Source organism: Centropristis striata, chromosome 22, assembly GCF_030273125.1.
Source record: "Centropristis striata isolate RG_2023a ecotype Rhode Island chromosome 22, C.striata_1.0, whole genome shotgun sequence".
NCBI lineage: Eukaryota > Metazoa > Chordata > Actinopteri > Perciformes > Serranidae > Centropristis > Centropristis striata.
The window spans coordinates 4292989-4315310 of NC_081538.1; the positions used below are offsets into that span (position 1 = coordinate 4292989).

The following is a 22322-nucleotide window of genomic DNA, read 5'->3' on the forward strand; positions in this document are numbered from 1 at the left end:
ATGTAATATGCCAAAAATACCAGCATATCCTACTGCTTCCAGTTGCATTTTGCAGTATGCATGTCAGCATTTATTTAATTTCTGACCCATAATCCTCTGTGCAGCATAGGTGAGGATTAAAGTACAAAGTGAAATATTATGATAAAGCAGTATGTCCAAGCTAAGCGTACTTTGTAGGGGAAGCTGCAGTATGTACTAGAAGAGAAAAGAAAAAGTATTCCATTTGTAACACAGCATGAGCTGTGTCCAAAATCAATACGTTGTTCACTCATTCTCTTCTCCCTATATAATGGACACTTAATAGTTCACTCAATAGTGTGAGCAGTAAATTGATATTTCGGACACTCACTTATCATTTTGCGTCATCACAGAAAGGTGTAAAGTCGCTCAATGGTCATTTTCTCATCTATTAAATGCATTGCATTGTGGGATTTTTTTGCAGAAAGTAGTGCACATGTTGTGGACACTACCATTTTTGTTCCATTGTGGAATTTTGTTGACACTGTATATTGCATAAATGTACACATAAGTGCCTAAATGAAATGATATAGCTGTTTATAAAGATATTAGAGATAAGAGCATATAGATGCATATTTACTGTTTGTAAATACTGTTTATGTGTGAGAGACAGCGGTGAAATAATGGAATGGCATAAACTTTTATGCATCCATTTATTATTCACTATGATTCAGTCAGTCGTACTGATGATTCATTTACAGAGATTGTGCCAGTAAATGGTAATAATGCATTAGTGCTAGCCGCGTTGGCATGAAATTTGAGGTTTTTCGACCAAAACACACTATACAGTGACACTGTCAAGGAACAAGCACAAAGAGAAATATCATTATACTAATGCGACTCACAAATACAAAGCAAAATACACACAAAATATCTGCTTAGCATCCTTCTACAGTGTTACTCTTCCATGGGTGTGAACAACAGACCTGTGGGTATGCAAGGAAGTAAACTGAGTGTCTACTGTTTATATTTGTAGGTGAAAGTGTGCGTTTGTGGGTTTCTGTGTGGGTTGTTTGCCTGGAGGTACTTATATGATGTGGTCTTATTAAATCAGTGCTAGAAAAGGAGGAACAGACAGGAGTGATAGAGAAGCACAAAGGAAGCCGAAGCGATTAAACCCCTACTCAAACCGGCTTAGCAGTGAAAGCTTCACAGAAAGCCAACAATAGTTGCCTTCCTTTAAATCTTGCTTCTCTTGCTTTCTTTTTCCACTCTCTCCCTCTCCCTCCTGCACTATTTACCCCTCCTCCTGTTCTCTCCCTTTCTCAAACAGATTATTCCCTTTTTCTTTTTCTTATGTCTGTCTTCTTTGCGGCACGTTAGGCCGCTTAACTTTACAATACTCATGTCAGGTCAAAACCCACCTCCCCCTCAGTGTCTCTGACTCAGGATGAAAAGCGTCTTGCTGCATAAGGTATTACTGTATCTCAGGCGTCAACCACCTTGAAAGTCTTTCTTTCATTCGTTCATTACGACCTCTTTTCATTCCTTTTATTTCTCTAAAGGAGTTTTAGGGCCCTCTGGATTTGCCAGGTTGTTAATTGCACAGCAAGTTTTTGTCTAAATCAATAGGGGATTAAACTTGCATAAGTTTATGAGGGGATTAGGTGAGAACAAGAGTGTGGGTGTGTGTGTGGAGAAGAGTACAAGGTTGAGGTTATATCACTATTTGGGTCGACTTCTTACAGAATTTCTCACTGAGCATACATTTAAAAACAAACTAAAGCTTGCTCAGTGGTTTTTCAGCCACTTCTGCTGTAATATTTAACTTGTAAACTTTCCACAGCAAGAGTGTAAATGGATTGCAGTCTTCATGCCCACCTCTCTTACAAACCCATTTAGTTGTACAAACTATTGGGATTTGTCATGGAGCATGTCAAGGGATAGTGTTGGGAACAAGAGGCCTTAAATTCTTCTAACAACACAAAGGGTCCAGTCCTCCCAACTCCCCAAACCACTGTAATGGACTGGATTAGACCACCTGGTGTGGTATTAAGAGGCGGAGGAATCCATCCCTCCCCCCCCCCGCCAACATCCACATCTCCACCTGCACTTGGCATTGCCCATGAATGCCAGTCATTAAGACAGCATTACAAAGCCGAAGCCTACCTCTTTCCCAACGGACTGGCTCCACTTCCACATATAGAGCGGCCATTGTTTTAAATGCCACTGCTCCCGCCCCCCTGGAGACCGGGTTTCCATTCACTGGCCACTGTAGCTAGTACACTGCCAGAGAGGAAATATGATAAATGTGTCTAAGTCCGTCTGTCAGGGAGCGGCGGGACATTCTCTTTTTCCCCAGGTGCCAACAGGTGGGAAGGAAGTAAGACCTGGTCAGGTTACCGCTGTCCAGCATGTGTGTGTATGTGCATTTTTCATCCGTGAATAACCCCCCCCCCTCTCTTGTGTGTTCTCCAGGTGCACCAGAAAGGAGAAATGCGAGCGCTCTTCAGAGCCCCGTCGCTTTGCATCAGACATCAAGCAGTGTGTGCGTCTCAGTGTCCACCCAAACAACATCTCAGTGTCCCAGTTTAGTGTCACGGTGAGTTGATGAAAACACACTACTCCTCACACTACAATGTGCACAGTGTTTGCCATATCATAATTTCCTAATGCTTTATCTAATCCATCCTACATTACCGTTGCAGATTATCTTTTTTTTTTTTTTTTTTGATGATGAAATAGATACTAGTTGTCATTTCCTTATTGTTTCCTTACTGCTTCCTTTTGATGATTAAATGTGTTCAGCTTTTAATTAAAAATGATTCAATATATTTTCTGCTTAATAAGGAAGGAACACTTTAGCGAGCATTTGTTTTAGTGGAGCCATATTGCAGGAAACAGTGAGGCTAGCTGAATGTGTTGCTAGTGAGAAAATCATGTCTGGCAGATTGACAATATCACACACTCAAGCATAATTTTGTAATGCAATGTAATTATGCTCTAGATACTGATTAGTAGACAGTGTTAACTCTATAATCCTGCTTTACATCATTTCACTGCCTGCCAACATGCATCCTTCAAATCCTGACCTCACAACTTACTGTCCCGTCCAGTGAAATACTCTACCGACAAATGTCAACAATCATTAAACAGCACACAGTTTAGCTCAGCTGTGTTTATTGTGATTGTTGGCAACTAAATGCAACAGTTTTCCCCGCTGAGTCGTTTCATTCTAAAACAGCTGCCTGATTTAGAGGCCTGAATTGTTTTTGATTGCTTAAGTGTATTGATTAGCCTACAAGAAGCTGTGATACATTGGAATATATACAGTATAAATAAACATGTCTCTGCAGGAATAGGAGACATACAAACATTTGTTTGGTTTTTCCATCATTCTTTAACTCCACCTTTCAGCAGAGTCTGTGTCTATGCACAAGTTTAGTTTCACTTTGTAAAGATACAAGCACACAAGACTTTGTCACAAATTACACAACTTTCAGGTCCAGGACATTTATATTATGGTCCCTGATGTACCATCAGTCCCACCTCTCCACAACCAGATAGAAACAATAGTTCAACGTCCAAAGAAAGAGACAAATAGCTACAAAAATCCACTTCACAGATAAAAATACCAAAAAATAATAATCAACTTTATATATTATAGTTTGAGTGTATTTAAATGACCATGTTCATATTTGTCTTGAAATCTTGTGGGTTCTGCACCTCTTTAATTGCAAGAGGCAGTTTATTCCACTCCCTAATTCCAGCATGGATAAAAAAAGTTTTGAATCTTAAACGTACAGTTTAGCTCCCCGAGTATTGTGATTATAACTTCTTTTAACTTTTTAAAGTAAGTGTTGAGATAATTAGGGACTCTATTCTCACTTCAGAGCCATTGGAGGTGAAGAAACTAAGACCTTCCCACATGACCTCTGTGATCCAATCCTATAACTACTCTCAAAAACTAAGAGCATAGTCCCCCAAAGTTCCCATCAAGGATACAACCCAGGTAGCTGACAGAGAACTTTGATGAAATAAAGTTGTAATCGTAATATCCAGTTCTGTTTCATTACTTAACCTGAACTTTGAACCAAACAAGATAGACTTGGTTGACTTGGTTTTGGCCAGGTGTAGTAGAAGCCTGTTGTCTGATGGCCAGGTCTTTAGTCTCCCAAGCTCATCAAGTACTACTTCCTGTATATTAGAATAAATTACTAGTACAAGCTTTAATATCCTTTATATAGATCAAAAACGTGCATGGAGCCAGCACACTGCCCTGAGGCATCCCATTGGTGACTTGCATGGCCTTCAACAAATGCCTACCAATCTCAACCTGCTGGTCCCTTGGAGACAAATAAAAAGCCAACCAGCTTAGAGATGTGCCATCCATGTCAAGGGCACTTAGCTTGTGAGAGAATGAGGAGAGAAATGTGATATAATACAGACTCAATGTCCTTTGTAATATTATACTGCATGTTGGTTATATTGCTATATATAGATTCTAATGACTATGTTGTTTTAGCTGATTAGGCTTATGTTGCAAATTGAGTGAAATTAATCAAATAGAAACCCAGGGGAGTTTCCTCACTCGATCCCCTCGCACTGCACCATATTTCTCCTCCATCAAAAGCCCCTTCTAATTTGACTTCTAATGTTTTAAGTGCCTCTGTAGGTGTGTTTATCTCTTTCAGTGTTTGTGATATTACTGCAGATTTCAGAAGATTGACATCTTGCAATTTTGTATCTTTCGAGGCTTAGTGTTTTCTTTCTCCAACCCCAGTGCCCATTTTAAAGGTTGTAACACTGAGTATTATGAAAATCCTATTGACCTTAACCACCCACAGTGATGTCACATTTCAATTCCCATTTCCTATATAATGGTGGTTTGGAAATGGCTTTGAATCTCAGAGACTAAGTGCATAAATATGATTTTCTAAGGTCAAGCCTGAATGACTATTCAACATCCGTGTTGCTCTGAGGGTCACATGAGAGGTGTTGATTTTCTCTGGTACACCTCTGCAACACTCTAATGATATTCATGGGGTGTGTGTGTGTATGTGTGTGCGATGTGGCTCGAGCCTGATCCTTTAGAGAGTGTTTAACCTTTTCCCAGCGAGCAGGCTCTACCCAAAGGCTATGCCACACATCTCCCATCCAACTGATTGCAGGACAGAGGCTTCTGCCAGACAGACAGGGGCTCCTCCTTGACCTTTGTGTTATTAAATATTTGTTTGGAAAGATAAGCCAAGGCGGTCTCGAATGAAACAGAGACAATCTACTGCTGAAACCAGACTTATTCTAAGAAAAAAGACATTATTTTGCTTTAACTTTTAATTCTGTCTTTGTTTTTTATTGAAATTCCCTTCTGTTTTAGGCTTAAGTGGGAATCATCTCTATATCCATACATACAGTATGTTGTTTTAAAACAACAACGTTAAGGTTTGGAAAAAGGGCAGGGTTCATGTTAAAATGATTACTTCTGTACACAACTCCTAACTTTAGGTGACTTTAGTTTTCACAGGGAACTCGAACACTGGTCATCTTTGTTCTTTTTATAATTAAAGGTGTTTGTATAACTGTGAGCAGTGAGCTTAAGGTAGAAGTACAGTAACAGCAATTACATTTTTAGGTTAATTTATAGTTGGTTTTAGAACAAAGACTGTAAGAAGATGGTTCAAGTCAAATCATTTTTATCTACCATCTTTTTTCTGCCATCTGCTTTTGAATAAATTTGCACCAATTTGCAGCTCACACAAGTTTTTTTTTTTTTTACCGTGGCAACATGCAGAGCCCATCGTTAAATCCTGTGTCGGATGTTTCTGTTAACATGAGCGGGTTATTTTAATATTTTTGCAGCTCGGCTTGGCCATGACTACTCTAAATGTAATTGAGGAAACTCAAGGTCTGGCTGTATTCCCTTCTTAAAAGGAAAAATAAATTAAAGCGAGAGGAGAAGAAGAAGGTGAGAGGTAGAGTGAGCAACAAATGAGAGAGCGGATGTGTAAGAGATGGAAGCCCAGTTGTGCACTGTCCATCTTATGTGGGAAGCTGTCTTTTCATTAAACAGCAATATAAAAACAGCGCAGGTCAGCCCTTCTCTGCCGCTGAGGCAGCTTTCAGCCTCACATCACAAGTGTACTACGGACTGCGCCTCAAATCAATGCCTCGACCAAGGCCCACTCCAGACACGCTTTTCCATCAATATGTATATTTTGGTCTTGACCCCGCTCCACCTGGCTCCGCGACCCTTTTTTTCCCCCTCCTTATTCAAGGACAGTGTTTTCTTTTTTTCCCTGCTGCTCCACCTGAGGCAAGTTTTTGTTGAGGTGCAGAGAGAGCTTACACAGCGTTTTCAAATGAAGAGCGGAGATTTGCATTCTCTATTTCCCAGAGAGTCCTCTTTCCCCTGCCTGTCCAGCAGCCTGTATGCCTGCACTTTTCTCCTCTCCTCCATCATTTCACCTCGGTCTTCATGCTATTTCTGTCCTCCTCTTGTACATTGTCCCCTCTCATATCGCACTTTGTTTCAGCCATCTACATTAAATTTTCTCCTCATCGCTCTACTTACCATACATTTCTATTTTCATTATTTTTTCACTTCCTCCCATGAAAACACTTTTTCTCATAAGCCAAAGACATGGTATGTTAAACCCATATAGCTCATCAGTGCCACAATGCATTATAGGAGGTGGTGAGGAAGATGGAAATCAGATATGGCCGATCCAGTTTGTAGTTGATCTATATCTTTCTGCATCAGTGTTTTGTTGTTATTTGGATGTCCGGGCAGGATGCATCTGCCGGTTCATATATTAACTTCTAATTCAAGAGTCCCCCAGTGGCTCCTCTGGCCGTTGGCCACCCTGCAGATGGATCATTACTCTGCACAGAACTTGCAGCTGTGCTTCTCCTCAGCAATATTGGGTTACAGTAATGTCTGAAGAACATTTTTGGCTCCAAATCTGATCTGAAGTCCTCACAGATGTGGGAATCTGAGCACTGTAGTCACAGTTGGAGCTCAAATCTAATTTGTTTATCTCTGACCCTCGATACAATTATGAAGTGCACTCTGACATGACATTCATCAAAATTATGAATCTGAAAAAATTGAACTGAATCCTCCCCACCTTTGTTCGGTTTGACTAATCCCTTTCATGAGTATGTATGTGTGTATATTTATAAGTATATTGCACAGAATACTGACATGTTTTCCCTCTCTACAGTTGGTGTTGGAGGCCCATAATGTGCCGGAACTTTCTGCGGGTGTCAACTGCTCCTTTGAGGACCTGGCTGAGATGAATGGCTTGGTGGAGGGAAACCACATCAAATGCTCCTCACCTGCTGAGAAAGAGATGCCTCGCATTATCGTTGACAAAGGTAAAGGTGGGCTATTGCAACTTTTTTCCCCCATAAAGCAACAAACTGAGATCAAAAAATGTACTATTCCATACCAGCCAGCCATTGATGTAACCCTGCTGGCATTTAATTTAATGTTTCATTGCTATCATGGAACTGTGTGTACATGACATCAGCAACTGAAATAGTTTGGAGCCTGACAAAATGACATTATTTGTAATATCGAGGAAAAAACATATGTATCTAGAAGGCAGTCTGAGAGTGTCGGGAACTCATTTTTCCAATTATTCTTACCCCACATGAATGCCCCTTCTCGCATTGCTAACCAAAGTGAAAAATATACTTCCCCCGTAGTTCAGATTCACTCCAAAATTTAATGAGTTTGACCAAGTTTTGTGAAAATCAGACCCAGCTCACATTGCAAAATGTAGATCCTATGCAAGGTGAGCTGACAGACAGACAAACCGGGCCAAAGAAACCTGACCTTCCAGAGGTAGAAAGCGATTGCCAGCATCAGCTTGTTATTAACATTAGAGCACCTATTGAATCAAACATGCCTGTCTGTCAGAGCACATTGATCTGGATGATTTCCCTTCAGTCAGAAGCATGCTCTACCTAGGGCTAAGAGTGTTCTATGAATTTTGTTTTCCCGTTGCCATCAGTAACTCAGCGGGCCTTGGAGCACTGCCCTAGGACATGTTTAGTAATTGAATGAACATTAGTTATTAGGCTGCTGTGGGATCTATTTACCACCCTCTCTCAAAGTGTATATGCTCCAGAGGGAGTAATGGGACCCCAGTTAACCTCAGTGCAAAAAGGCGAATATCAAGCTGCACACAAAGTGTTTTTAGTACTGTATTTCTGGTAATTTGGCGCCTGGAGATAACCCAATCCCCGCAGACAGTGTCACTGTTTCCATTCCTTTCAAAAGGCAAACAGCTCAGACATTTCTGACAATGTTCAATCCACAAGCAAAGAAGGGGAAAAAATGTTTTTCTCTTTCTAATTCCACCGCTCTTCCACCTCCTTCTTCTGTGGTCCACTAAGCCTGGTTTAATTGAACAAAGCCTCCATGTGGGAAGGTCTGTCCCCAGGCAGGCAATCCTTCATCACCAACCCTCAGTGTGCCCTTATGTTGAGATAATGAAGATCTCCTTTCATACCTCCACAAAAGGACAAAATGAATAATGAATGAAAAGAGAAAATAGATCGAACAGAAAGAAAGATGGTGATCCATCAATAATGCTCAAAATTTACATACAATGCTCACCAACACGTGTATTCACACTTGTACTACATGCAAAAATGTGATCTATTGGGGCCAAAACCACAAGTTAAGTCTGGCCTAAAATGCCTAGAGTAACGCATGGAGTTTGTACAGATCATCCTGAAATGATGAGTGCTGGTAAGACCTTTTTGGTCTGATCTGTACACATGCAATATTCAAATTTCCTGCATTTGTTCAGAGCACTAACATGCACAGAAGCTGCACACACACACACATGCACTGCCATCCAAGTCACCTCACATAGACAGCACACATGTTGACATGTAAGGCTGACAGAGAGCCTGAGGGTGCATAGGGGAATTAAAAAAATCTGTTTAATGTTTGCCATGTCAACCGCATGTAAAGCTAGTGATGCTGCAGTCAAGCCAACATAGATGTATAAATGTGTACTCGGAGAGACACACAAATAAAGCAAACAGCTTTTATGCCAATCTTTTTGCTTCTGCCACATCCGCAAACACGCGGTTATATACGTTTCTGGTTTCAAAAGGAGGAAAATATTCCACATTTTGCCTATATTTGAACCTCCCATCTTCCATTTTTTGCCAGCACTCATTAGTCTAAGCTGGGTTGAAAGAGAAAAGAAAGGAGAGAGACGGATGGAGAGAAGAGAGAGGGAGGGATAGATAGTGTTAGCAGGCTTCAAGGTAACATTTAGGTGGCCTAATTAGGACAGATCCGTTGTCAGCGGTGCTTTACTGTGATTGATGAATGATTCCTTCTTTGTTAGAGAGATGGAGAGAGACACAGGGGAGAAGAAGGAGTCGCAGTGTGGAAGGAAGCGAAAGAGACCTGTGTGTAGAGATAGAGTGGGGATGAGAGGGAGAGAGGTACAGAGGTAGTGAAGAGACAGAGCAGTTAGATGTGTGGATGTGCTGTTGAATTAAACATGAACTCCTTCATTAGGGCCAGACAAAAGGACACACCAAATACAGATGAGGCGCAAGCTCTCACACACACGCACTCACACTTAAACACACACGCACGGCTTCCGTTTCATCTTCTCCCCCCTTTTACCTTGTCAAAGACACTCTCAAAGACTTTTCCGGGGGAATATTTTCCATCCCAAGGGAAATGCATGTGCACCAACTTTTATAGTCTCTTGTAAGGCGGCAGGTATAGGGAGTCTTAACCCAACAAAACCTTTCTACTCTCCCTCTCTCTTAAGATACTGCCTTTACCACGGCAACAGGCTGAGCACCTGTGGCTCAAAGTAGTCATCTCTTCTTCATGGGAAAACCTAATGTGACTAGACACTGAAAAAAAGGATGTGTGAACAGGAGAATAAAATGATTATCATACAGGCAGGGGTTCCTTAAAAGTGTCTTCCCATTGCTTGTGCTGGAAAAGTAGCTGTGACATGCAACTATTACCATCACAATACTGTTTTGTTTCTCCAATTTATTTAAAAAGTTGAATTAGGCTGTCAACAATGGGTTCAATATATGACTCCTGGAACCAAAGCATTTATTGCTTCTATCATCATTCTTTCTCTTCGTCTTTTTTTTTTTATACCTGAGTGAAAACACTCTGTCTACCTCTGCAAATCAAGCTATTAAGTTTAACGGTAATCCATTTTCTCTAGGTGACCACCAGATCGTGCAGCTCTATCTGAAGTCCAAGGAGACAGGCCTGGCATTTGCAAATACCAGTTTTGTTTTCTACAACTGCAGCGTGCACAAGTCGTAAGTCTATATCTACTTATAGCTCTCCAGAGCACTTCTCTCTAGCAGACAGCCTGTCAGAAATCTAATCCCTCCATATTGACGAAAGAACTGACATTGATTCTTAAACTGCTGGAAATTGTATCGTATACATAAGTAAGCAGGCATATTGAGCTACTGTTCTCAAGTGTGTTTGCCACTGTTTAATATGAATACACAACACTCTTCCCTTTTGTCTTCTCTGCATGCAGATGTCTGTCATGTGTGAGCAGTCCTTACCAGTGCCACTGGTGTAAATACAGGCATGACTGTACCCACGACCCTCGCACATGCTCCTTCCAGGAGGGCCGGGTCAAGAAGCCTGAGGTGAGTGCGAAGCTAGAAGGTGATAAAAGTGTTGATTTATCTTGTTTTTACGTTAACTGAAATTATTCAGTCACCAAACTGCCCTGTGTTTGTCGCTAGGAGATTGAAACCCTTCGTGGAGGGTTTGAGCTGCTGTGAGGAGAAAAATGTCTTCAAACTGTAACCCAGTAAGACAATGTCCAAAAATCCTTGTAGTTTTTAATGCTGCCCAGCTCCAGCCGGCCTCTGTGTATTGGGCCAGCTGAGTAATAAAACATGGTGAAATAAATTGAGGGGAAATGTTTGGCTTTGTGACACTAATAGCTATCATTCTAGGTTTCACATGCAAAAAGAGTTATGTTAAAAGGATTGAGACACCTTTCAGCTGTAGTGCTTCCATCTGGCACGAGTCTCTTGGCATGTCTCGCTCTTGACTGCACATCAAAGGGCAGTGAAAACTAATAAAACTGAGCCATTTCCTCTCGCCCATCCCTATTCCCTGCGACAGCTTAGTCTGTGTGAATTATCAATAGTATTGGCAGCCAGTCCTATTCCCGTCGAAGCAGAGCCCACCGTAATTAGGCTGCACTGCTGCAGAGGACAAGCCACTCACTGGAATGGGGTACATTCATTGGTTGCCCCCAACCCACCCGCACCCCGTCCTGTGAGAGAGGTCTCACTCTGATTTAGAGTGACTGCCACAGTGGCAGCCTTCAGCACAGAGCAAGGAGGTAAAGGAAGGCTTGGGTTTGTGCCCATGCATGTGTGTAACCTCTGGTGTGAGCCTGTGCGTGCACTATGTCTTCAAATCAGCATGCTTCAATATATTTGTGTGTGTGTGTTTATCTGAATACAGTTTTGCCTGCCTGTACGCTGCCAAATCATGGTAGTTTTCAGGGGGAGGCTTTTACAGGGAGTTAGTGGCCTGTTAATCCTAGCCTGAGGTGAGCTATGATGAAGATCACTAGTGCTCATGTCTGGGTTGGCAGACGCTGCACGACGGGCAGGGACAAGCTTAGCCAGATTGCCTCTTTTGATGAGCAGTCTGCTCTCAATTGTGTTATTCCACCCATGTTTCCCCCGAGCCATTCAACCTGCGTAGACGATATTATTTTCTTTTTCCGCAGTTTCCATTATCCTTTTGAACCTCCTTAGTCAGGCCCAAGCCTGAGTCTTTGCAGGTTTACTTTTCCAATTAACTCAGGGGCTGGTGGTCAATATTGACTGAGGATAATAATGTGTGAATCCTCTCCTATTGTGTTGCTGACTAAAAGAAAACCATAAATAAAGCGAAGGGGATTTGGTATTAGCACATTAATGACATCCCTTTTTTTATACATGTTGTTTCAGAAAAAGGCAGGTGTTTTGCAGGCTTAATGACTTTTAATTTGCTTTTAATTAACCCCTCAAATCCAAGGTCATGTATTTGCTGCCAGATTTTTGGTTTGAATTAATGATTTAGACACACAAGCTTAAGAACATGCAGACACACGCACAGCTATCTGTAGAATCATTCCCAAATTTCACAAAAGGAAACAAGTCAACTTTGCTCTGTGGAACGGGATGGTCTTTCTGCTGCAGATGACTTTTTGTGTACTATTACAATTAAGGGATTTCAGGCAGTGATCTGAATAATCCCTTAACGCTATGCTAATGATCGAGGCCAGGCAAATCTCCCTACTGGTTGAGCTTGTTGTTAGTATGCATGGCAGGACAGAGTTAAAGCCAGGCCTGGGCATACAGTGGGTGCCTTTTTATTCATGCCAGCAATGATATGGGCACACGGATCAGACGTTTGCCTGTTGGCACATTAACCAAGGCCACGTCCCTGTTTGCCCTCCACACATCTCAAGGACTTATCCGTCTGATGAGCCTCGCTCACTGACAAAGAACATGCATGCAGCTTCACTTAGCTAAACTGAGTAAATAGGTTAAAGTTATTCCTGACCACTATTGCTGCATCGTGCTTGTTTACCCAATAAACAGTGTTTTTAACTGCATATTTATCACTTTTACTAACTGCGTCCCCCAACCCAAGTGCACGCATCGTCTCACCTAAAGCAACTGAAACCGAGGACTATTCTACTTATCTGGTGAAAACAACAGGAAGATATTTTCCTTTTTTATTCTTCTGTTTACAATGCAGCATGTTCATTTCTGTCGAGCTGTTGCCTCTACTTAATATTTTCAGCTGGTACGAAGATGCGAAACACACCAAAATATTAATGTTACTGAATATATATAACTACCCCTTAGCGCTTACTCGCATTAGTTACTTGTTGCACGTGCTGTGGTGATCAATGCCTTGGAGTTTGTTTACCATGAACGTATTGATCAATGGATCAAGGTAATTTTATTAAAGAGGCTAACTGCCAGCGGTAATAGCTGTTAGTTGCCAATATTAGACAGGAGTAGTACGGAGAGGTGCTTTGGTTCAATTCATAGACAAATCAATGTCATACACAAGCACTGACTGCCAAGGAGTCAGTTGAGTGTTTGCAGAGTGAAAACAAAAGGGTTGCAGAACTGAAGAGGATGAAAGAGCATAAATATCTAGAAACACGAGTAGTCAAATGACCATACAGGTTTTATACAAACCTCCAGGTTATGAAAACTTATTGGAGGAAAGAACAAAGGGAAATGAAAAGAAAATCACAAGCCAAACCTTCTTTTGTTAACTTCAAAGCTACATTTTACAGACGAACTACTGCTCTTAACGTGGTGTTACATGAACACGCTGTAATCCTGTTTCGTGTAATGAGGCATTATTACCAACCTTTTTAGGTGCACTAACTTTAATTTAAACCTTGAAAGTAAGTCGTCTAGGGCTACACAGTGGTTAGCACTCTCAAAGAGTTTGCATGTTCTCCCTGTGTCAGCATGGGTTCTCTCCGGGTCCCCCAGCTTCCTCCCTAAGTCCAAAGACATGCAGCTTAGGCTTAATTGGTGACTCTAAGTTGTCTGTAGGTGTAAATTAAAGCGTGAATGGCTTTCTGTCTCTATGTATCAGCCCTGTGATAGTCTGGCGACCTGTCCAGGGTGAAATAACTGAAAACATGTCTTGTATTTTAGATTCCTCAAAGTAACCACCCTTTGTTTACTAGAATATAAGACATGTTTTCAGTTATTTCACACTTTTTTGTTAAGTACATAATTCCACATGTGTTCATTAATAGTTTTGATGAATCTACAATGTAAATAGTCATGAAAATAAAGGAAACGCATTGAATGAGAAGGTGTGTCCAAACGTTTGGCCTGTACTGTAGTTCACATAAGCAGTTAAAGATAATGGATGTAGCTAATCTGTTATAATGTGGTTGATTGTCTAAAGACTGTCAGTCAGACTTAATTGTGGCAATGAGGCCTGGTTCTCAGATATCAGCAAATAGTTAACTGAGTAGAAGTTTTCATAACAACAAACTTGTGTAACATGATTCTTATGAAGCCCTACAAACAATTGCTGCTCCAGTAACATTGGTAATGTTGTGAGAGGAAAAAACATGGCTAGGTTTCAGCACCAAAAGAAACTAGTTAATTTTAGGCAACAAAATAATGTGGTTACAGTTAGGTAAAACAAGAAAAAAGAACAGGGTCAGGTTTAAAATGACAACTTCCATACAAAACTACTGGATGCAGTTATGTAGGTTACATAGAATCTGAGTAAAGAACAAAAAGCTGTTAAAGTATAAAGTTCTAATGAAGTGCACTATTCCTTTAAGAACAAGGACGGAAATGCAGGCAGGGGAGGTATTTGGACAAAAAAAGCTAAGGTGAAGACTGAACGGTGGGATAGAAACAAGGTGAAGATCAGCAGGGAAGGACGGAGAATGAACATCGAGCAGCAGAGTGTCTTTGCCCGAGGCTCTGTAGGAGATGATAAAACAGAGGCCAGTTAAGGGGAGCTCTTGGTAACCACAAGGTGTATGTGTGTGTGTGTATGTGTGTACGTGTAGCGTATGAAAACTGAAGATCCTCTTCATCTTCACACCTTACACTGCTATAATTATGGGCCTCTCTCTTTGGCGCTTACCCTCCCTCTTCCCTTGCTTCAAACTATGCCAAGGGCTTTTACATTCACAGTTCCCACTCGGCTGCCTACTCTCTGTCACTCTCCCTACCTCCACCCTTCACACCTCCCACCAGACTCTAATTATCAGATCTAAGTAGGTCCCCAAGAAGAAAAGAAGTCAGGAAAGGGAGGAGGAAGAGAGAATCAGTAAGAAGAGTTGATAAAAAGAAATGAGAAGGGTCACTGAGCTAGATAGGACGAACCACACAGGTTGGGTTTTGAGAGAGATAAATGAAGGAGGGATGAAGAATGAGCATGACAGGGAAACAAAGATGAGGTCACAGTAAACAATGACTCAGTGATGGAGAGTGGTAGAATGAAGGATAATTATATAGATAAAAAAGAGAGGCGCCAACTTGGTTTTCAGAATACAGCACTCATTATGTGGTTAAGATGAGTCATGCTATTGACAAGTACTTCTCTTTTTGTAGTGCAACTTCTTGATTACATGACTATAGGACTGTTACTAAAGTTCACATCTTCACGAAAAGACACTCACACATAAACACATATATAAACTAGATTCACATCTAGAATTTACTTTCTCTCACACCTCCTACTGACAGACCAGTTATCTCTTTCTACAGCCAGGACATTTGTTTAAAAGATTGTTTCAGCCATTTAAAAAAAAAATCTCACTTACCTCTGCAGATTGTTTTGGTTACATTTGTCCAGATTTTTAAGATTATCTTTCCCCTCCTATTGATAGTGGGCCATGAGTTAGCAAGAATCCTGCAATACAATACGTATCATGACACAGGGGTTAAGATTCAATATATTAGGATACTGCAAGTAAGGCTATTTATTACTTTTTTTTTTTTTTAAATCTACATAGTACAAAGAGGACACCAACTTATACATGAAAGCAAAAGTTTACTTTTTTCATGCAAACAGTGGGACCTGCATAGCATTTCTGCTACACATATTTGCATGTGAACTAGAAGTTAAAAATCAAAAGTATCAGAAGACAATAAGGTAACACTTTACAATAACCATCTAAGTGATGTTTATAGATGATTTATAAACCAGTTATTATTAACCATTTACAAAATTCTATACATATTTAATCTTTAAATGTTTTCAAGCAATTTCTTAAAGGTATATGAATCATTTTGAAATCATTTACATACTTAATATGGTGTTAAAAATGTTATAATGAGTGTAAAGCTATTAATAAACTAATAATTATGTTTGTTTATGGTAAAGTAATCTATTTGGCATTTATAAATTATAGTTCAACATTATTACATTTTCTATTCACCATTCTAAATGGCCTATATACGGTTTATAAATGATGATTAAACATTAATAAACTATCTGTTTACCATTTATAAATGGTCTATTTACCATCTATAAATGATGGTTATTGTAAAGTGTTACCGACAATAATTTGATAATCAAGTGTAGTAGTAATAGTAAATCAATATAGATTTCAGCGCTGAAAAAAAAATAAAATCAGAAATTGAATTGAGATGTGTCAACAGTATGGGTCATGATGGAGTTGGAGGAGTTATTTTTGTGTTAATTGTTGTATGATGGCACACAGGTACATGTGCATATTTATGTGTGCATTTGTATGTGTATATGTAGTATGTGGTTTATGTGCATGCACAGCGTCAGTGATTTGCATTTGCTCATCTGTTATCTATTGCACTTTGCATGTTGAGAGGGTGGGGATTGGAAATAAACAAACTGACATTAGATCTACTCAAATGTGGGCATGAATCTTAACAGGAGACAGCGAGCATCGCTGCCAGCACCACTAGTGTCAGTAGCCAACCAGGATATACACGTGTGTTTGTCCAAACAGCTGAAAGCCCACTTGGCCTCAGGGACTGCTGGCAACAATCACAATGTGTTATATTGGTGTGTCTGAGTGTGTATGTATACATACAAACACAAAAATCAGAGCTAAGTAGGAGAAATAACACACCGTACCAACAGCTTACACACTTGCTTGTTTGTGGATTCCCGGGCACATTAAGAATTTCACATTGTTATTGAAGCAAATAAGGCATCTGTTTTTTGCTTTTATCATTTGTTTTTTGTCACGAAACTTGGGAACGGTGAGAATTAAGATTTTACTGATCTTCAACAGACATATTCTGTAGTAGTAGGAAATGTCTGCTTCACAATTACAGATGACTGAGTTCATAGTTTATATAAACCTGTTTGTATGTGTTTGAAAGAGGGGTTTAAGTGTCACTATGTAAGATTATTTACCTGAGACATGAATGGGTATTTGGAGCGTAGCTGTAAAAATCATTCTGATGCCAGTGAAAGGTGCTAATGAAATGGTGAAATAGTGTATATGTGTGTGTAGTCAGCAGCTGTTGGAATTAGCTTTTTGAAGAATTTCTTCTCTGTGACGTGTTGTCATAAAGGCAGATGATGCAAGCGATGCTGTCTGGCTCTGACTAGTGGCGTTTATCTTTTACTGAAATGGGATTCAGAGGCTGTAGTTTATTCTTTGCATGTGTTTGCATGCATGTGTGTGTGTGTGTGTGTGTGTGTGTGTCATGTCAGTGTGCGTTAACGATGAATCGTTTTAGTGTGAGTTCTTGGGTTTAGGGTTCAGTGCATTCTTGCTGTGACGACCTCTTTCTCTCTCTCTGTGTGTGTGTGTGTGTGTGTGTGTGTGCACAATCCTATCACCATATGCCACTATCAGTGTAGATCTGTGTCTCCAAGATTCAGCTTAAGTCACCATGTTCAGTCATACTCCAGTGCCTCCCATGCCTTCATTTCCACATACCAGATCAAATTTATTGTCCCTATTGTTCAAGTGTATTAACTGGAAGAGATGTGATTAAAAATGGATTGCATCTCTCTTTGCTCTCCCACTCATTTTCATACTCCAAATATGGCCCTTTCGTTCTTAGGAAAATGAGATTTGGAAGAGCAAACACACATGCACCACCTCTCTCTCCCTTCCTCTCCTCCACTGCTGAACTCACTCACCCTGTTTGTCATTTATCTATAATGACTTTGTGAATAGTGTCACAGAGCGTTCCCCTCTCTCTCACCACGCAGCCATCCAGTCAGTCACTCAGCCTAACCCAATCAAGTGGCTTTTAATGAACTTCAAACAAGTGTTATCACCCAGTTCAACGTGCGCTATGCTTCACTCCCCCCCAGCTCCATCCATGCGGGGGCTCACCTTATCTGCGCTCCTTCTTTTCACCCTCTCTCCTCCTGCCTCTTTGACATGCTAAAGCTTCTCCTGTCGCATATGCTTAATGGTATTTTTTTTTTTTTGCCTCTTTCAGTCACTCTTCTTCTTTTGTTGTTCCTCTCTCTGATTTTGCCTATTTTGCTCTCTCTCGCTCATTCTATCCACCGCTCTTCAGCGAAAAACATGAAACAGTTTAGGAAAGTGCTGCTCTCTATTTACTATCTTTACCCTCTTTTACCTTCCTCCTCACCTTTCACTTCTGCTTGTCAGTCACTTTCCTGTTCTTTCTACTGCTCTTTTTTGCAGTTGCTCTCTCTGTCCTCATGTTTGTATTTCCTTTTCCGCTTCTCTGTCCATTTCCTCACCTCACCTGTCTTCCCCTTTCCTCTCCCCTTCATGTTCGAGGCAAGTCATAGGTGCTCTATATTTAGCTGGCTACCCACATCTGAATTGATTGGCTGTTAATTTTAGATATCCAATTGCTAAGTGACTCATCTCCCTCTCTCTCTCTCTCTCTCTCTCTCTCTCTCTCTCTCTCTCTGTCATTCATTCTTGCCTAATTACTGCACCGGTACAAATCAACCTGATTTTTTTGTCCATTACTGACATCTTTTCTTCATGAATAAAAACATGTTCATGAACACAAAATCCAAAACATACAAATACCAACTGAGAGCTCATATCATTTCTGTACAACTGTCTGTGTCATTGTATCATTAATGCTCCTGTCCTGTTGATAATGACGGTGAAGTACCTGTTGAGCTGGTCCTTCACCCACAGTGAATGTGAGCAGGTCCTCGGACTGTCTAACCAAGAGAATCAGCTGATATTCACCTAACAGGAACTACCACAAATAAAAGCACTAAAACACTAAAAACGGCACATGCTGAAGTGGCTATTTAATTGAACTAAATTAATGTTGGTTAAGTGCTGGGTTGTCTGCTACCTGATGAAATACATGATGAGTATGTTGATGGCTCTTTGAGTTTGCAGTATGCTCTTTGACAGTCGTGTTGTAATGTTCCTGGTGCGCTCATAGCCTATATTTAAGAGGTGGATATAGCCACTGTGATGGCACCCACTGGTTTGTGGACTGGCTTTTCAAGCCATCTTAGTGTTTTTGAGCCAGATGTTTGGACAAAAGGGTGTTATCACTTGTTGGCTAGCTTGGTTAGCAAGGTTAAAAAATGAACATCTGACACTTTAGAGTGTCTTTTAGTGTGTCTGATGGCTAAAAAAAGACATTTTAGGAGACTGAAATGTTACAATTAATTTTCATGAACCTAAAACACACTCTGAAGGGGTCCAAAGTCTAGGACTAAAAACAAAGACAACAACCAAAATAGGAGAAAACCATTGTAGCGACCCATCAATCACAAGCTAGCCGCTCACTAAAACATACCCTGTATTATCATCCATTTTACTCTAAATATGACCATAGCTTACACAATGAACCTCATGCTCTATTGAATAAGGCTTTAAACTTGTAATTGAGACCATAAAATCATTAGGAAAATGTTTTATGTACTGAGGTAATACAGCATAAATCAAGTGAGAACTAGAGTGATTTCTGGAGTTCTTTTTGTAACTGGTGTAGTTAGTAACCATCATCAGTATCTCCTAATAGATTGAAAATGTTGCTATTCATATCACTGCAATGTCAGAAATGCAACCACTCATAACTGTATTATAACGACCAGTGTAATAGGGCAGCACTTAAACTATGTTGAGTAAGTAAGGGCATGTAATTTTAAGTTTGTGTCTTGATGTTTCACACTCTAAAGCTGTAGACTATTGCTTCTGGCATATGAAGTATGGCATAAGACTATTATTTACCTTTGAGACAGTGGAACTTTTGAGTTTGATTTCCTAGCATTTCCTTCCTTCTGTTTGAATCCATAAAAGAGAGTTTGTGTACTTGACTGTGTGCCTCAGGTGACAGCCAAACTGCACCTCTAATAACACGGTGCAACATTACATTACATAATATTCTCGAGTAAAATTAATCTAATTGCAATCATGCATTCAACCTGATGAGAATACTCACACTCTCCTTCCCTGTCGTTTTGTCTCTGCTCCAGGGGTGTCCCCAGTTGCTGCCTGCAGACAGGATCCTGGTGCCAGTCAACGTGGTAAAGCCCATCACCCTACGGGCAAAGAACCTCCCACAGCCCCAGTCTGGACAGAGGGGGTACGAGTGTTTGCTGAACATCCAGGGAAACGAGCACAGAGTTCCTGCCCTGCGCTTCAACAGCTCCTCAGTGCAGTGTCAAAACACATCGGTGAGCATGAGTGTGTGTGCATGTGTGTGTATTTTACTTGCCATATTCTTAGGGATACAATCATTGACCACCGTCCACCCACACACCAACACAATCTCTATAAAACGCCCCATTTCTATAAAGTTTGCCTATAAAAGTGGCCGTAATATTTTGTCAATCTCTTGCGCACACATACAGCCACACACACTGATTCCAGCTGACTGGTTTTTCCTCTTCTAGCTAGACAGTGGGTAGATGAGACAAGAGCCTGACTTTGTCTCTCCAGCACAGCCATCCCTGTGATCATGCTCCATTCAGTGACTGAATAAAGCATTGACAGCAATGGAGGACTAGCATGAAAAAGGCTTTATGCTGGCCCTGATGCTAATCATCTGTTGATACAATAACATCTCATCTTCCTGTCTATCTTCATCACTCTTGGTGTGTGTGTGTGTGTGTGTGTCAGTGTCTGTCTGTCTGTAGAGATGTCTGCAGGATTTGTGTGTCTAATCACAGTACAATCCAAATATTGTACTTTGATTGAGCAGTGAAGGAGGGAGACTGTAATTTAGCAGAAAATTATGATTCTAGCAGCAACCCTCCATTCTGCTCGTGTTACAGAACCAAATAAAAAATAATCTGGTCTTTGAAAGCTCTCTGCTGTGTGTATTGTGCGTCTGTGGAATCAGCGTGTGAGAGTTCATGTGTGTATTCACTGTGTCTGCAGCCACCTGTTGCTGATGCTTTTTGCATTCAAAGGAGTATTGTTATACCAGAGCCTTTTGGACTTGGAGATAATAGACAGTTTAAAGTAGCTCAACAGCTTCTCTCTCTCTCTCTCTCTTTCTCTCTCTCTTTCTCTCTCTTTTTCTCTCTCTCTTTCTCTCTCTCTCATACTCTCTTCCCTGTCTCTCCCTTTTTCCCTCTCTGGTTGCCATGGTAATAGTATTCCTATGATGGGATGGAGATGAGCAGCCTTCCCTCGGAGCTGACCGTCATATGGAACGGAGATTTCAGCATTGACAACCCCGCCCACAACAAAGGTGAGCATGCCCGAACACACACACACACACACACGCACACGCACACACACACACACACACACACACACACACACACTCACACACAAAGCACACTTCTGTGTTCATATCAGCTCTTTCCATAATTCTTGCAAACACATATAGTCGGCATAGTGTCTTATAAGCTCTCACTTAAACACACACGCATATAGACACAAACACACAGTAAAGCTGCTGCTTCCCCATTGTTGCCCTTGGAGCTGGTCTCCATGGCAACAGCCGGGCGGTGTGCTGAGGTGCAGCATCCATCCCCTGATGTTGCTGTGTAGAGTGGTTAACTTTAACACATCCTCTCTCACGCTTCCCCTTCTCTAGGTCTCTTTCCCCTCCCGTCTCTCTCCATTTGTCCGTTTTGTCTCTCCCACACTTCGCTGCTGTGTGTCTGTCTCTTCCCAACTCTCTAAATTCCTCTTTCGTGCGTCCTCACAAACATTATTTCTCTTCGGCTGTTTCTTTTATTTGCTCTGTCAACATCTCTCTGAGAGTTTCGCAATCTATATATCCCTGTCACCAATGCAGCTCTCCTTCCTTCATTTAGTTTCTTCTCATCTCAGAAATTCACTGTGCTTTACTGGTGTACATTTTAGTCAAGCAGTAAGAAAAAGAACATGTACAGCTGATCAAATTAATTAATAAGTTATTATAATCAAAAATCATTTCAAGAATGTTATTCCAGGCTGGCGTTATACAGAAAAAATAGGGTAAGGTGTAATACATATTGCTGTCTCTTTTTTTTCCTCTCTGTACAACTGTCTACTCACAGTATATGTGGAATGACAGCTCAGTACTGCATTTTTAAGCTCTTAGCATTCAGCTGCTGAGCTTGATTCAGTTTGGCTACTGGCTATCCACCACTGCCAGTGATCCATGCTGGGGCAGGAAAACAGCAGCATGCTGGGGGTTGAAGTTCTCTGACAGGAAAACAACTCATTTTAACCTAAGGCAGTAGAGTCAGGCATAAGAAACATATTGTTAAAATAGAATGATATGCCAACATGACACTGTGCTGTTAGGCAAAGTTTGTACAGTATCCATGTGTGCGCCTGTGTGTCTGAGTCAAATGCGGCATATGAAACATCCTTGAGCTTAAGTGGAAAAATCAAAGAAGCAACAAAAGTTGAAGAAAG

At 40.8% G+C, this 22322-nt stretch overlaps 1 protein-coding gene across 1 annotated transcript in view; it reads left to right on the forward strand.

Annotated features, from left to right (window-relative positions):
• plxna4 (plexin A4) overlaps nucleotides 1–22322 on the forward strand; it is a 252872-nt gene that overhangs the window by 181946 nt on the left and 48604 nt on the right. The window contains exons 6-11 of the mRNA XM_059325536.1: nucleotides 2437–2560; nucleotides 7182–7335; nucleotides 10188–10287; nucleotides 10518–10632; nucleotides 19937–20137; nucleotides 21063–21159. Of these exons, the coding sequence (XP_059181519.1) occupies nucleotides 2437–2560; nucleotides 7182–7335; nucleotides 10188–10287; nucleotides 10518–10632; nucleotides 19937–20137; nucleotides 21063–21159 (791 nt within the window). The remainder of the gene's footprint in view (nucleotides 1–2436; nucleotides 2561–7181; nucleotides 7336–10187; nucleotides 10288–10517; nucleotides 10633–19936; nucleotides 20138–21062; nucleotides 21160–22322) is intronic.